This window comes from Leguminivora glycinivorella, chromosome 6, assembly GCF_023078275.1.
Source record: "Leguminivora glycinivorella isolate SPB_JAAS2020 chromosome 6, LegGlyc_1.1, whole genome shotgun sequence".
Classification (NCBI taxonomy): Eukaryota; Metazoa; Arthropoda; class Insecta; order Lepidoptera; family Tortricidae; genus Leguminivora; species Leguminivora glycinivorella.
The window spans coordinates 5,021,300-5,038,351 of record NC_062976.1 but is presented as its reverse complement, the minus strand read 5'-3'; the positions used below and the strand labels follow the sequence as shown (position 1 = coordinate 5,038,351).

The 17,052-nt window shown below is 42.2% G+C and overlaps 3 protein-coding genes across 3 annotated transcripts; all 3 read left to right on the top strand.

Annotated features, from left to right (window-relative positions):
- Nucleotides 1-8,473: 8,473 nt before the first annotated feature.
- On the top strand, nt 8,474-10,706 carry LOC125227461 (uncharacterized abhydrolase domain-containing protein DDB_G0269086-like). The gene is made up of 2 exons (XM_048131788.1): nt 8,474-9,376; nt 9,835-10,706. The coding sequence occupies exons 1-2, from the start codon at nt 8,799-8,801 to the stop codon at nt 10,139-10,141; spliced, it is 885 nt and encodes a 294-aa protein (XP_047987745.1). The 5' UTR covers nt 8,474-8,798; the 3' UTR covers nt 10,142-10,706.
- A 42-nt stretch (nt 10,707-10,748) lies between these two features.
- LOC125226958 lies at nt 10,749-13,764 on the top strand. Its single transcript, XM_048131145.1, has 3 exons — nt 10,749-11,001; nt 13,383-13,655; nt 13,750-13,764. Exons 1-3 carry the CDS (start codon nt 10,984-10,986, stop codon nt 13,762-13,764), a joined length of 306 nt encoding a protein of 101 aa, XP_047987102.1. The 5' UTR covers nt 10,749-10,983.
- Nucleotides 13,662-14,990, top strand: LOC125227489. Its single transcript, XM_048131816.1, has 2 exons — nt 13,662-13,806; nt 14,335-14,990. Exons 1-2 carry the CDS (start codon nt 13,791-13,793, stop codon nt 14,748-14,750), a joined length of 432 nt encoding a protein of 143 aa, XP_047987773.1. The 5' UTR covers nt 13,662-13,790; the 3' UTR covers nt 14,751-14,990.
- Nucleotides 14,991-17,052: the final 2,062 nt, after the last annotated feature.

The window sequence follows — 17,052 nt, the reverse complement described above, 5'->3', positions numbered from 1 at the left end:
CGCAGAAATATCCGACACGGGCCTATTCCCAGGCTAGGACTGAATCTTTAAGCATAATCTTTTACGGTAGGAAAAATACTAACAGCGTATTGAACAATATTAGGTAAACAAAGCTTAAATATAATTTATTATAATGTTTTGTTTTGACATGTCACTTACGTTTTCTTTTCACGGTAGCTATCCATTTGACCTTTAATCCAATTTCCAGTGTGCTCTAAGAAACGGATAGAACGTGCAATGCCATTATTTTTACAATTAACAACGAAACAACATTGGAGCCCCATATCAAACATTACACATTGTATTATATTTTATGAGTTTTGATAGATGACAATTATGACAAACCACAATCAGTGTCGATTTTGACCACCACAAGCACTGCGATCGCTTTGCTTACTCCCTCCATGCACTTCGAACGAAGCCAATAGGCGTTTAGGCCACATTTTGACGAATGACGAAAGTAAACGTTATCTGTCAGCAGGACAATTGTGTCGCATAACTTCAAACTTGGCTACTTAAATCCTTTCTGCTTTAAGGTTGAATATATAAGAAAATATAATATTGATCTGAAAGATAATCAACCGTATAGCAGAATGGATTTACCCAGGTTTGAAGTTAAGCGATACAATTCCTTTGATAGCGTCCATAATAGCAACTTTAGGTGATGCTGGCGTCATGGCGACAGCATACGACGCTTTTAGGCGTTCTTGGCGGTCATCATCATCATCATCATATCAGCCGAAAGAAGTCCCTGCTAGACATAGGCTGGCCAAAGATTGCCACAATGACCTGTCCTGCGCCACCCACATCCAGCGGACTCCTGCAACCTTCACCAAGTCATCAGTCCACCTTGTGGGGGGCCTACCCACTCCGCGCCTTCCGGTACGCGGTCGCCATTCGAGAACCTTTCCGCCCCAACGGCCGTCGGTTCTACGTGAAATGTGCCCCGCGCACTGCCACAGCGGTCTTGGCGGTCAAAGGGTTAAAATGAGCGCGTAACCACAGTATAATAAAGAGTACTATCGTACAGTATGGCCACTCCCGCTCCCCGCTGAAAGTGCCTCCCACCCCCTCTCGGTTACCTCACAGTTACCGCCTGTCAAAAACGCGAACCTCGACCTGTCATATTTCACTCATACAAGCATAGTCCGCGTTCACCTACACGAGCTTAGACTGTGTGCTAGGAACACGCCTCTTTCATATATTTGATCACCAGTGTCCGAGGTGTGGCGTAACTACAATTATATGGGCGTAGTCACAGAATATATAAAAGTACAAGTACAGAATGCTCACTCTCAACAACCTGTCAACGGACTGCATGCGACATTGCATGCGCGAACTCGCGGCCGTCGAAATGTACGGAAGAAACGCGGAGTGAGCCTCCTCTGGCGTAGTTTCTTAGTGATCGTATGATCATATACATATATTTTTCAATAAAAATGAACATTTGATAATATCGTAAGAAGTTACCACACTCTCATCTCCGGGTCACTTATTTATCAGTGGCAGAGGTTACTGATAACGACTATCATAATTTATATTTTTTCTTGATAACATTTCAATATTCGTGTGGTACGATAGATAAGTTCAGGACTATCATTGGTTCGAGGTCATGAGCTTGTGTCTTGCATTTGTAGGGTAATTATAAGTAATTTAGAGTCATTCCTGAACGTACAGGCACCAGCAATAACATCACATAAAAATTACGCATAAATATCTAACACGCTTTTAATGACTCTAGTTCAAATGTGACGTTATCTGGGTACACTGAGAAAAAATACAACCAGTTTTCATGTTCGTTCAACAAGTTTTTTGGTTAAAATAGCGCCTACGTGCTCTTTGGTTCAAACAACAAGCTACTTGTCATTTGAATCGGCAATATATTTGAATCAACAAGTCGATTTTATAAAAACAACCTGACACATATTGTTTTAAACATACGTTTGGCTGATTCAAACGGATAAACCGCAACAAGTCGAACTTGTTAAATTCACAATCCAAATTTCTCTCAGTGTAATAGGGATGTTAATACGATACGGTAGGGGTCAAATCTCCATACAAACGCTCTCGACTATTTCCTCCCTGGTTTTTGAAGATAGAGCAATGATTTTTTCAACACAGATTGTTATTATTTTTATCTGTGTCGGACCGTTTTGATTTTTTTGATATTATGCTTTTTAAAGACTAGAGCCAATCAAAAATTTCCAAAAACGGCCTTTTTCATTGTGGCGCAAAAAAAGGTGTGATACTTACTCAAGATTGGTAACAATTAACCAAGAATCTTACAATTAACCAAAAAAGCTAAACGGTCCGACATAGATTAATTCATTGTTATTCAGATTCTCAAATTTCGTTCCGATTGATTAAGTTTTGAAGGAGGAAAGAGTCGAGAGCGGAACCTCGATTTTAAAGTTTTTTTTGAAATATCTTTTGACTGAGTTGGTCTTAATGGACAATTTTTTTTCGATAAATCTAGTTAATAACACTTGTATATTTAACTAAAATTCTCAAGTTGAAAGGGGGCTCCTTTACATTTTAGCATTTTCGCTACCGTTATCGACAATACGATCCCTTTACCCAGATAATGTCACGAATAAGTTTGTGCCAGATATTTTAGAGGCCTTTTTGTGCGATGTTATTGCCGGTGACTGTACGTACTACGTACACATCGGTACCTGTGATGTATAGTGTGATATATGACGACCAGTCTGGCTCAGTCGGTACGGTAGTGACCCTGCGTGCTAAGCCGCCGTCCCGGGTTCGAATCCCGGTAAGGGCATTCATTTGTGTGATTCCTGAGTCATGGATGTTTTCTATGTATAAGTATGTTTTCATATATTTAAGTATGTATATCGTCGCTTAGCACCCATAGTACTTTGCTTAGTTTGGGGCTAAGTTGATCTGTGTAAGGTGTCCCCAATATTTATTATGTTTTCTGTACTGCCGGCGTACCCGAAAGTAAATAAGAACAAAGAAAACTATAGGTATCCTTTTCTATAGCACCCTAAAGAAAAGGATGCATATAGTTTTCTTTGTTCTTATTTACTGACAGATTTGTTTGACAAAGTATAGCTACGAAACAGATATTATCGTAAGCGTTTGTGCATTCGGCTACGTACCCTGTCGTGTCCACATATATAATAATAATAAAAAAACTCTTATAAATACAAAAACAAAAAAAAAGACAAAAAACAAAAACTTAATATCTGGCCGGGATTCGTAACCCTGACACCTACGATCTATCTGCGTACTAGACCGACCTCGTACGACTGAGCTAAGCGGAATCGATGCGCGCGCGGCGAAATTAAGAACCATATTTTATGTTTACAAACGCGAAAGAAAAACTCATGAAAACTCGAAAATTCGCATTTTCCGGGATCTAAGGCTACGCTAGATCGATTTTTCACCCCCGAAAACCCCCACATAACAATTTCAGCGAAATCGTTAGAGCGATTTCCGAGATCGGTCGGTCGGTATATATAAATAAATAAATAAATATAAAAGAATTGCTCGTTTAATAGTATAAGATACTCTGTCAAACAAGTCTGTCAGTAAATAAGAACAAAGAAAACTATATGCATCCTTTTCTATAGGGTGCTAGAGAAAAGGATAGCTATAGTTTTCTTTGTTCTTATTTACTGACAGACTTGTTTGACAGAGTTTATGTAGCACGCAATGTTACCATACTGTTTCAATAAATATACTCCAATTGCTAATTCGAGTCCAAAAAAACTACGACAGATACGTCAATGTCACAGCTGTCAATGTCACTTATGTCACTGTCAAAATACTTTTCAGGTTTCGCCAACCTTCTACATTCTTTATTTGACACGTAAGAAATCCAAGAATACTTGATGATAAAATTGTGAAGAAAATTCGTTTTAGTTTTTTTGTTTTAATTCTCATACGTCAAATTAGTTCCACCGGTCGCCACTAATGATAAATGTTGGTAATTCGCATTATATTACGTGTATTTGTGACAATCAACATCACCTTCATTCACGTTGCTAATAATAATAAACTTAAACCAGACAAATGTATGCACTAAAGATGCTCTGTCTCAGTCAGCTGCAATTTTCGCCAATGTTTATTAAATTAGTCATTAGAGTCTAACAATCCATTACCAATATTAGAATGTTATTGCTGAAGGGTAGCACCTGAACTGGCTCTCAAGGCTGGTTCACACGTATTAAGTTGTCAAGTGATTAACTAAATTTTAACTTAATTTTAAGCGACTTAATTTTAAGTAAGCGTTAGAATGGCGCGTGGCGAAGTCAGGGGCTCACGAAAGGTATTTCCTTAGCGTATTGAACGAGTGCCCAATGTATCTCTGAGACTCCTCAGGAGATTTGGAACCATAAATTGAAGAACATTACTGAAACTTACTTACATACTTGCAAATACTCTCTTTAAGATAAAACAATAGATCATTACATGTGCAATTTTTTATCTAAAAGGTTCATAAGTGTCGGTTGTCAATAAAGCGCTACTTGCATATTAACGTCTGTCTATTATATATCAAGAGATGTAGTCTGTATATCTGTGTATCATACATAATAATAAATTCAAATATAGTTTGACAGACCATGGTGTCCGCTTCCAAAACAATGACGGCCGTAGCAACCATAAAGCCCACTATACACTATTTCGCTGATTACCTAATTGTAAAATATATGTATAAAAAATTGGTCACAATATCTATATCATCAATAGTTTGTTCTATACCGCAAAATATAGCACCAAATGTTATTGATACCTGAAGTGATACAAGCGCAATACCAACTTTACAACTAAAAATCACGGAAAAAAAGAAAAAAATCGAGCGTCCTAGTATTTATGTAAATAATAAAAGACTATTAAATATATAAATCAAAGGATTGAAATAAATAATAAATAATTTATTTTGGCGTGTGTTTTTATAAAAAAGGATTATACTATTTTACAAACATTTTATTGCAGTGGCAACATCGTAGTAGTTTTTTTGGACTCGAATTAGCAATTGGAGTTATAGGTTATTGAAACAGCCAAAAGCCCAAACAAAACAAATCATCCTAAACTCAACTTTATATCAACTAAGGAAGGTTCAAATGGCGTTGCAAAGGTCCAAGGGCCAAATAGATTTGGACGGAATGGCTCCGATATGGGATAAAGGCGCTTGATTGAAATGCTATTGAAATAATTGACAGGGCGATACTTCAAGCCTAAGAGAGGTTTCACATTGTCCGATACGAGGGTGTTAGATGGATGTGAAATGTTAATGCGTTTTCACACTATCCGATGCGATTTCAAAGGCAAAAATCAAAGATGGCGGCTTAATTACATGGAATATCTGTCCTATATCCGATATTGGATCGGATAATGTGAAAACGCATTTGGGCATTTATTTTATTTAATAGACCATTCTATACACAGATTATACTCTAAATTCTAAAGTATAAAGTTCACAACAATTTCAGGGACAATTTGTCGATTCTTCAGTGATTTCCACGACACAAGGTCAGCCTTCATCATCATCATCATCCTCCTTGCGTTATCCCGGCATTTGCCACGGCTCATGGGAGCCGGGGGTCCGCTCTGACAACTAAATTCCAAGATTTGGCGTAGGCATTAGTTTTACGAAAACGACTGCCATCTGACCTTCCAACCCGAAAGGTAACTAGGCCTGATTGGAATTAGTCCGGTTTCCTCACAATGTTTTCCTTCACCAAAAAGCGACTGGCAAATATTTCATATTTCATTTATTGCATAGCCATGAACATATCAAATGACATTTCGCACATAAGTTCCGAAAAACTCATTGGTACGAGCCGGGGTTCGAACCCGCGATTTCTGGATCGAAAGTCGCACGCTCTTACCGCTAGGCCACCACGACACAGGGTCAGCCTTAGTGTGGGAGTTGTTGAAAAACTGTTTAAAATTTTAATGCATTTTTTTCTCTTTTACCTGATATCGGATCGGACAATGTGAGAATGCTTCAAATTAGTGAGGGACATAAGTTTCACGTGTGGGTAATTTGTGGTAAATGTGGGCATATAAGGAGATTAACCGATTTATCTATACCTATGCCTGTAATTTGATCCTGTAAAGGTGGCATGAATAGGATACACATGAATATAGTTTAAGTTTTTTATTTGGGCACTTTCGATGATGATGATGATGAAATAGTTCCAAAGGACAGTGCTCAGGTTAGAAAGGGTAAACACGATTAGACCCTGGTGCCGTAGCCGAATGGCATTTCTCCGACGCGAAATGAAAACGAAACACCGCGAAAGGTAGTCTGGCTCTGTCGCTCTAATCCGCAAGAGCGATAGAGATAGATATCTACGAGCGTTTCGTTTCGTGAGCGTTTGTGCTATTCGGCAACGCATCCTGAACTGCTGTTAAATTTGGATTTTGTAGGAAGTATTCTTCCTGTAAGTATGTTTTGTGTGAGCGAGTTACATGGGTTGCACTAAGCCCCTACCATAAGTTACTTATATTTTAAACCAACAGATTTTTCGTCGGATTCAACTTAATGAAACGCTTTACCTTTAGTGCGTTTTGACATTACCGTCGTCGGACCGATTCGTATCGCGATACCCCATATATTTACGCCGCCATCTTTGATTTCTTCATTTAATATCCTTCCTACATCCGATATCGGACCGGATAATGTGAAAACGCAATTAGAGCTTTATCACATTATCCGATCCGATATCGGATGTAGGAAGGATGTCAAATGATATCTTCCTATACATCCGATAATGTGAAAATATATATAGATAACACCTACTAATTATTGTAGGCAATAAATATGGCTAAAATTAATTCAATTTAAACATATCGTTTGAAAAATCTTAAGAACCATAATGACGCCATTTATAACCTTGAGCTTGAGCCGTTTAGGGTTTCGTAGCGGCAATGGAACGCGGAACCGGGTTCCGATATATATCATAATCACGCCGTTAGGAGCATTTACCCTACGTGGGAGAAATTATGAGAGCCGTAAATTGTACATGTTATATGTGACGTTTTTGAGTAAAAGGTACTACGCCGTGGTCCCTGGTTCGAATCCCGGTAAGGGCATTTATTTGTGTGATGAGCACAGCTATTTGCTTCTGAGTCATGGATGTTTTATATGTATATTAGTATTTATATATTATGTATATCATTTTCTGAGTACCCACAACACATGCCTTCTTGAGCTTACCGTGGGACTCAGTCAATCTGTGTAAGAATGTCCTATAATAGGTATTTTCTAGTATTTATTTATTATTTATTTAAAGGTACCATATTGTTGCTTACCATAAGGATGAAATTAGCTCGTATGTTGATAGGAATTACTAGTTAGAGCATTTTTATGCTTAAAATATTTACCGTGGTATCTTTTACTTGGAAACGTCACATATGTGGGAGTGAAAGGGGAGGGTGGGGAAATTGAAATAGTAGCGGTAGTAATATGTACTAACTCATTTATAATATCATTTTATGGTCCATTTGCCTAGTCTTAAGAAATTAAATTGCATGCAGGTAAATAGAGCTAGAGACCTTTTCAGTGACAATACCTATCAGCAGCGGCTGGTCCATACAAGCCGATTCCCACCGGCTTGCCTAAAATTGATTACTAGTAAAGTGCCTAATGTTAAAGTAGGTTTCTTTTTGCTCAGTGTTGCCTAGCAGAAATTTTCACCAGCCGCCACTGATACCTATTTATAAATGTGTATCATAGACATAATTAAATGAAATGAAATAAAATTCTTTATTCTTCAATTTAGGCATTAACATAATGATCTTATGAAAGTGCCTGTGTGGTGACGGGTTAAGAATTTCACCACCCCCTTTCTTCCCGTGGGTGTCGTAGAAGGCGACTGTGGGATATGGGTTAAATTGTGGCGTAGGCGTGAGGCTGGCAACCTGTCACTGTAATGTCACAGTTTCGTTTTCTTTCAACCCATTATGTGCCAAGAGTGGCACTGAAGCTTTTAGTAGTTTCATGTGTTCTGCCTACCCCTTTATGGGATACAGGCGTGATTGTATGTATGTATATGTGTATGAAAGTCAAGGGTACATTTGGTACGTGCCTTGTACACCTTGTTTTTATTGAATTCCGTTAACTTCGGCATATAGTTAGGTCCATTATAGGAAACAGAATAGCATAGTTAGTTTTTTAATTCGTAACTTTTTTCTGAAAAATCCCATACACCTGCGATAGATGTTACATAAATTGCTGTTAAGAAACGGGCTTTGTGTGTTCGATATGCGATTGGCATATATTTTTGACACTTAGTGTGAGTAAAGCCCGTTTCTCAACAGAAATTGAAGTTAAAATCTATCGCAGAGGTATGGTTTTTTTTTAGAAAAAAATACAAATTTAACCCTAAATGCATAGTGATGTACATATGCATCATTTATTTTTGACTATTGATAGCATGTCAAAATTCAAATTTGAATAAATCTTTGTCAAGGTCATTGTTGGCGACTGGCTGGTGCGCGACCTCCTTCATAGTTTAAAATTATGTCACTTTCAAAAACTGTCCTCATGTTATGAAATAGAATCAATCGGCAGTCAGTCTGCCTTCTGTCACGAAACTAAATAAGCTTGTGTTTGTTTACCAATAATTAAAATTAGTGCATTTATTACATGTTTTCATCATTTCACGTCAATAATAACAGTCCACAACCCCGCTAGCTATCATTTTGGTCCATTCTCGCCGTAGTTTTACCATTCCGTCGAAATTAAATTTCAATTTTTTATTTTCACGTAAGTCATTGTAGTTTCATTGTCATTTATCTAGTTACATTACTCTACATTATTTACGATGGAAACACGTAGTAAGACGAGGGCAGACCCCGCGGCTACGGAATCCGTCCGGGTGCAGCGCGAACGTCGTCAACGTTCACCGCGCAGCGCCCGGCCGGGTTTGGCTGCGACGGACGACGGTGCTTCGGCATTGCCAAGCAGTTCAAGCATACGAGGCGACGTGGCACAACCTAGCCACGACGCTGAACGCCTGGATGCTCGAACTAGCTCGCAAAACGAAGGCGATGTCAAAGCACGACCGTCTAAACCTGTTTCTAGTATTCACAGTAATACTGCGCGCACCGAGCGCACACATTCTTCGCGTTCTGCGGCAACCGTCCGCGCACAGAAACTTGCTCTCGAAGCAGAAGCTATGCGGCGTCAGGTGGAGCGTGAACGTGAGCTTGCGCGTCAACAAGCGGACCGCGAGCGGCAACAGGCGGAGCTCGAGTTCGAACTCGCGCGTCAGCAAGCCGTACTCGCACGGAAACAAGCCGAGGCAGAGGCACAGCGCGAGCGCGAGCTCGCAGGCCTCGAGTCCGAAGCGGAACAAATGGAGCTGCAAGCAAGACTCGCCGCTCTGGAAGCTTCAGATAAGTCCGTCAATTCACGTAGTTCGTATTTTTCTGATCATAACGCTGAAAGGCGCACTACGACTTGGGTTTCGGAACAAAATGCTAACATGACTGTAGCATTCCATGAAAACATACCTGGTGAGGCACCGATTGTCACCTCGAGCGACGCTCCAGGACTTCTTTTACAGCCGGCCGCCGCAGCCAACTCGGTATCTTTCAAAGCACCAACTGTCAACCGAGCAACATTCTCGAAACCTACTCAAGCCCTTTTAGAAAATAACTACGGAACCGTGGCACCAAGACTACCAGTACCATCTGAACATTCCACAATAGACCCTATAACAAAACTTTCTCAGGCTATAAACGCACTTTCAAACAGACCAAAGAAACCAGAGCTAGTTACATTCTCAGGTGAAGTCGGTCAATGGATGGCCTTTGAAAGTAGTTATGAGAGAAGTAAAATCAACTTTTCCCCTTCAGAGAACCTAGATCGCCTGAACGTCGCCGTCCGCGGACAAGCGTACCAGTCCGTCGCGTCCCTCATGTGGACCTGCGGCTCGCCCGACGACGTCGTACAGGCGCTCGAGCAGACGTACGCGCGCCCGGAGCTGCTGGTCGCCCGCGAAGTCGCCGACCTACGGAACACGCAAAAGCTAAGTTCTGCTCAGGATTTAAATACGTTAGCGAACAAATTACGAAATTTTGTTACTACGCTCACAATACTCAAACAAACGGAGTATTTATCCTCCCCGGAGCTTTTTCGGTGCATCTTGGTAAAAATGAGTGAGCACACTAGGTCGCGCTTTACAGATTATGCAACTGCTCACACGCCAGAGCAACAGAGTGTTACAAAACTTGAATTATTGTCACGTTTCCTTTTGATTGAGGCTGACAAACAATTAAAATTTAATTTTGTTGCTGACAGTACTGTCAAGGCGCCAACGCCACCAGCGTACTCAAACGTATCACGAAATAATGCTCCGAAATTTCCATTAAAAAAGGAAACAATACATACTACGGTGTCTAACGAGACAACCTCTGAACATTGTGCGTATTGTAAACAAGGGTTTCATAAAATAAAGACATGTAAGAGCTTTTTAAAACTAATTGTAGAAGACAGATGGCGCTGGGTTCGAGAAACTAAAATATGCTATCGTTGCCTGAAGTCTAACCCACACACGTGGAACAATTGCCGCGCAAAACGCTGCGGTGTCGACGGATGCCCTAGACGCCACAACGCGCTTCTCCACGGCACAGGGACAACCGAGACTAACTCCGGCACGGCTCCTAGAGATCAGGGCAATAATCTTCAAACATCCTCTGAGAATTCTATACGCCCTGTCATCATAAATAACACCGATAACGATATTTACATCCGCTAAAATTGCGAATACTATTGACTGCTCCATTAATGCAACAGGATCTTCCCCATCGACTTCACTTCCACGACGTCCCCGCGGCCTGCTGAAAGTAGTCCCGATCGTACTCGAGGGCCCTGACGGCGCGTTCGAGACAACAGCGCTACTCGACGATGGCAGCATCTCAACGCTCATCGACGCCGACGTAGCAGCACGCATCGGAGCGAAGCCGACGAGTCCGGAGCGTCTTCGCATCGAAGGTGTTAGTAATATGTCAACGGAACTCGACGTAAGTTATGTTGATTTTTATGTACGCGGTCGAAACCACCCTGATCGTTACCTAATCGAAAACGCACGAGCCGTGAAACCTCTAGGACTTCGCGCACGATATCCAAACACGATTAATTTAACGGATTACGATCATTTATCGAGTCTAACAAGAGAACTTTCAAATACGGATGCTTATCCCACCGTCCTGATCGGCGCGCCTGACTGGCATCTATCTTTGAGCCGGGAAGTGCGGTGCGGGAAGAAGAATGACCCTGTCGCCTCTAAAACATTGTTAGGTTGGGTACTCCATGGTGCACACTCATTGTCGTCAAAACCAATCGATTTTATACATCACGTTACAGAAGATTTGGACACACTTGTAAAACGACAATACGACATTGACGCCCTGGGTATCACAAAATACCCGCCACGTCAAAACAGTGAAGACCAACGAGCCGTAGACATTATTGAGTTATCCGCTCGCCAACTTGACGATGGCCACTACGAAGTAGGCCTACCTTGGAAAGAGGAACTACCTAAAATAATACCTGATAGTTACCCACAGGCACTCTCACGCTTCAAGGCCCTCGAGCGACAGATGTCAAAGGACTCGTCGTTTGCCGCAGCTTTTCAACAGTTCATTGATGACATCATCAGCAAGGGATACGCCGAAGAGTGCGATCCGAAGACCTATCACCATCGGCCTGCAGCAAATACCTCTTGTGTAAACCCAGATGGCTCCATTCGCTGGTACCTGCCCATTTTCGGTGTATTTCATCCTCAAAAGAAAAAGCTGAGAGCAGTTCATGACGCGGCTGCCACGACGAAAGGCGTAAGCCTCAACAGCATGCTTCTGCAAGGCCCTGACCTATTGTCTCCCCTACTCGACGTTCTTTTCCGCTTCAGAGAAGGTGCAGTAGCCTTGAACGGCGACATTAGAGAGATGTTCCCCCAAATTAAAATCGCCACAAGAGACAGAGACGCCCAACGTTTTCTCTGGCGCGACAAGAACAACGACCTCAAGGAATACCGCATGTCGTCAATGATTTTCGGCGCAGTTTCAAGTCCCTTCATTGCTCTCCACATCAAAAACAAGAACGCGAAGATGTTCGAAGTCAACTTCACCGCCGCCTGCAAAGCAATCATCGAAGACCACTACATGGACGACTACCTAGGAAGCCACACCAACGTTGCTGACGCAGCTCAAATGGCCGCCGATGTTGTCACAGTTCACAAATCTTGTGGTTTCGAAATGCGATCGTGGACCTCCAACCACCCAGAGGCGTTGTCTCTCGTCCCCAAAGAACTGCGAAGCGACGCCACATCTGACGTTTACCTGCCTCCCAGTAGTGATGTCGGCGTCTTGGGTGTTAAATGGAACCCACGCCTAGACTGTTTAGGTTTTCGTGCCGTACCCCAGATACCGACCGGCACCTTGACAAAACGTATCCTGTTATCAAATGTCATGAAAGTCTATGACCCTTTAGGTCTATTAATGCCAGTCGTGATCTGGGGTCGTATTATAATTCAAAGATTATGGCGGGCAGGCATTGGCTGGGACACAGACTTACCTGAGATGTACGTAAGCGAATCCAAAGACTGGTTTGCACAGCTACGGATCGCAGCCGATATAAAAATCCCGCGCTGGTACATGGTCAGGTCAGACTTGTCAGACGTTCAGCTGCACTTAATCGCTGACGGTGGCGAACAAGCCTACGCCTGCGTTGCCTATTGGCGTTTTACTTACAGCGATGACTCCGTGTCGACAGCCCTCGTCGGCAGCAAGGCCCGAGTCAGTCCCCTGAAACCGATTTCGATCCCAAGATCGGAATTACAAGCTGCACTCATCGCGTCGCGTTTCGCACAGACTATTTTGCAAGCTCATCGTTTTGAACCCTCCGCAACCACTTTCTGGACCGACTCAACTACTGTCCTAAAGTGGATCCGGAGTGACGCGCGCGCTTTTAAACCGTTCGTCGCACACCGGTTGGGAGAGATATTGGAAACCACTAATCCATCCGATTGGAGGTGGATCCCTACCTCTCTCAACGTCGCCGACGATGCGACAAAACCAAAAAGAACTGATTTTACAGCATCTCATCGGTGGTTCACTGGTCCACAGTTTCTTGTTGAACCGACGTCCGCTTGGCCGACCGAGCGACACATCAACGAGGAAGAGACCTCACCAGACCCCGAGCTAAAATCAAATCTGTTGATTCTGCTCCTTGATATCCCACTTCCATATTCGGTACCTGATCCGACGCGTTTTAACTCATGGCTGCGTTTACTTCGCGCCACCGCCCGCGTTCTCCAGGCGCACGACTTTTCCGGCTTAAACTCTCTCGACCAATACACCCAAATTCTAAATTGTATATTGACCACACCACATCTCCCCACCAGGTTCACGCAGCGGACATCATAGAAGCGGAGAAGATGTTGGTTCGGCAAGCCCAGAGAGAGAGTTTCCCAGAGGAATTGACAAACCTGCGATCCTCGAAGCCAGTGCCCAAGGACAGTCGGATTAAGAAACTCGCCCCTATACTTGATGAAGAAGGCCTCATGCGTCAAGACACACGCATTATTTCCGCACCAGGAGTGAATAACGAGACAAAATCCCCCATGATTCTTGACGGCCGCCATTACATCTCAAGACTCATCATCTCTCACGAACATGTAAAAGCCTCACATCAGTTTAATGAGCTCGTTCTAAATGAACTTCGACAAAGGTTTTCGATCCCAAGAGCCAGAGGAACCATTCGCAGCGTAGCAAGCTCCTGTCTAAAATGCAAGAGATGGAACACGAAACCTATGCAACCTCAGATTGGTAACTTACCTCTAGAACGCCTAGATCATCATAAAAGACCATTTACCCACGTCGGCCTTGATTATTTTGGCCCTATTCTGGTAACGCTATACAGACGGAGCGAGAAACGATACGTTGCCTTATACACATGCCTCACAACCAGAGCGCTTCACCTAGAAATCGTGCACTCACTCACTGCAGATAGCGCTATAATGAGCCTCAGGCGCTTCATTGCTCGCCGAGGATCGCCTACCACTATATTTTCCGACAACGGGACCAACTTCGTCGGCTCTTCCCGTGAACTACGATCCCTACATGACAACTCAATTGTAGAATATGCCACTAATCACAAAATCGATTGGCGTTTCATCCCACCTGCATCACCATTCATGGGCGGCGCCTGGGAGCGGCTGATACGCACAATTAAAGCAGCCCTCAGATCCTGCCTAACGAATAGGCCACTGAAAGAAGAAGTCCTTTCTACCCTCCTACTCGAGGCTGAATCCATAACAAACTCAAGACCACTCACGTATGTCCCGTCTTCCCCAGATGCACCAGAAGCGATTACACCATTTCATTTCATTCTGGGCTCCTCTTCGGTCGTACCATGGACCACGTCGCTGACAGACGCAGACCTTTCCCGACGCTGTGACTGGCGGAGAACCCTGCGCCTAGCAGACCATTTTTGGGCACGATGGCTACGCGAGTACCTACCAACACTTCGGCAGAGAGGGCCCAACAACAACAACCTTTTAAACCTTGGCGAGGGTGATGTGGTGTTGATCGCCGACCCTACGCTTCCTCGTGGTTTGTGGCCGCTAGGAAGAGTAGCAAAAGTTTACCTAGGACCTGACGGAGCGGTCCGCGTGGCAGACGTCCACACAAAAGGAGGCGTGCTGCGCAGACCGGCCCGGAAGCTGATTTTGATGGAGGCCGCGACCCAGCCAGTGACCACCAGTGGTTAGTGTTCCACTGGGGGTCCGGTATGTTGGCGACTGGCTGGTGCGCGACCTCCTTCATAGTTTAAAATTATGTCACTTTCAAAAACTGTCCTCATGTTATGAAATAGAATCAATCGGCAGTCAGTCTGCCTTCTGTCACGAAACTAAATAAGCTTGTGTTTGTTTACCAATAATTAAAATTAGTGCATTTATTACATGTTTTCATCATTTCACGTCAATAATAACAGTCCACAACCCCGCTAGCTATCAGTCATGCATTTAAGGGTTAAGAAAACTAACTATGCCAGTCTGTTTCCTATAATGGACCTAACTATATCCCGAAGTTAACGGAATGAATTAAAACACGGTGTATATAGGCCTTATATCATTCGCTACTAGTGATGCTCACTCTATATAATAAGGGCCAGACCAGAAGGATCCTTTGTAACATATCGCTCACCATCTCGACATTATGTACCAGTAGTACATAAACAATATCTTCACGTTCCGAGACACCACAAATTTGACGACGGCCTTTGTGGGTTCAAATTGCCGGCAGCGCATAACGAGGTGCATTCAGTGCGCTGCGATATCGGAAAACGGACCGATTCGATCTTCAAAAATTATAATAGATACAGATACGTTATGGAGACGATAAATAATTCTACTGTCGAAAACAAAATAATCAAGCTTTTAAATTAAAGGACAAATGGATAAATTCACACCTCCGGCAGGGCTCGAACCTGACTTCAGGCTTTGCCGGAGCCATCGCGCTCCCAACTGCGCCACGGAGGCCTGTTGGGTGTGTACGAATTTATCCATGCAATCAATAGGCGAGACGACTAAAAAATACTAATTAGTCCGTCAGTTAGATTATCAAAGAATTTTAGACACGTATTTTTATTTTTTCTCGTAAACGAAAAATGACGACGGTACAGTGCGTTGAAGTTTCGCGTGACGTCACGCTTAGGTAGGTACATAATTTACTTAGAAGTGACGTCACAAGCCCCCACTCCGGAACTTTGAAGCTCTATATCTTTGTATTTTTTCAAAAATATGTGTTCAGTATTTTTGGACGATCTAACTGACAGACTAAACAGAATGCCATTTTTTTATATAGCCGTCATCCCTATTCTTAAATGCTTTACTGTGGCGTATCTATTCCATTTTCCCTCCATTCCATTGCATTGGTGGCATTCCATTTTTCCTTTAAAAATATGTAATATCGCTCGCAGACGTTTCTGCATGATAAAAAAACCAAAATAATCATGATATCAACAACGGCAACTTTGAATTTCACAGTGCTTTAGTTTACCTGTTATGCTGTGTAATTTAAGACGATACAGGAGGGGTCGATTCTCCCTACAAACGCTCTCGACTATTTCCTCCCTGGTTTTTGAAGATAGATCACTGATTTGTTCAAAACAGATTATTATTATTGTTATCTGTGTCGGACCGTTTTGATTTTTTTAATCCTTATTTTTAAAGATGCTAGAGCCCCTCAAAAATTTGCAAAAACGGCCTTTTTGATTATGGCGCAAAAAAAGGTGTGGTATTCAAGATTGGTAACAATTAGCCAAAAAAACTAAACGGTCCGACACAGATTATTTCATTGTTACTCAGATTCTCAAATTTCGTTACGATTGATTAAGTTTTGAAGATTTTTTCGCAATATCTTATAACTGAGTTGTTCTGAATGGACAATTTTTTTCGATTAATCTAGTTAATAACACTAGTATATTTAATTGAAATTGTCAAATTGAAAGGGGGGCTCCTTTCCATTTTAGCATTTTCGCTCCTGTAGCGTCTTAAAAACGAGGTACATTCAGTGCACTGCGATATCAAACACAAACGCCCCGATTCGAACTTTGATATTAGATCTAGAAAAGATGGCAACTGAATAAATAATAACGATATTGGCATTGGTAGCTTGAGAAATTAGGGTATGTTAGAGATACTTTCAAGCGTCTGGTAAAATTTACGGCAGGCGGAAATGCTCAGGTAATGATGATTATCAAATCCTTACAGTCCTTTCTAACACATACTTATTTAAAAACCAGCGTTGAGAATTTAAGGAAAGTTAGTGTTTAAAAAACCCTTATGGCAAAAAAATAGCTGACGGGCCAAACTAGGTAATATGAAGACATCAAATGTCGATACGAACTCCACATTATCCCAAAGTTTCATCCTTGAGAAAATGAGACAAGGTCTGGCGGTTCTGGGCTCTTAGTCCATAACTGCATAGAAGTTTGCAACAATTTTGAACTGGCTAATTTGAAATGTTAGTCAAATCTGTAGTATATATAACTAAAATAAATCATCCTCC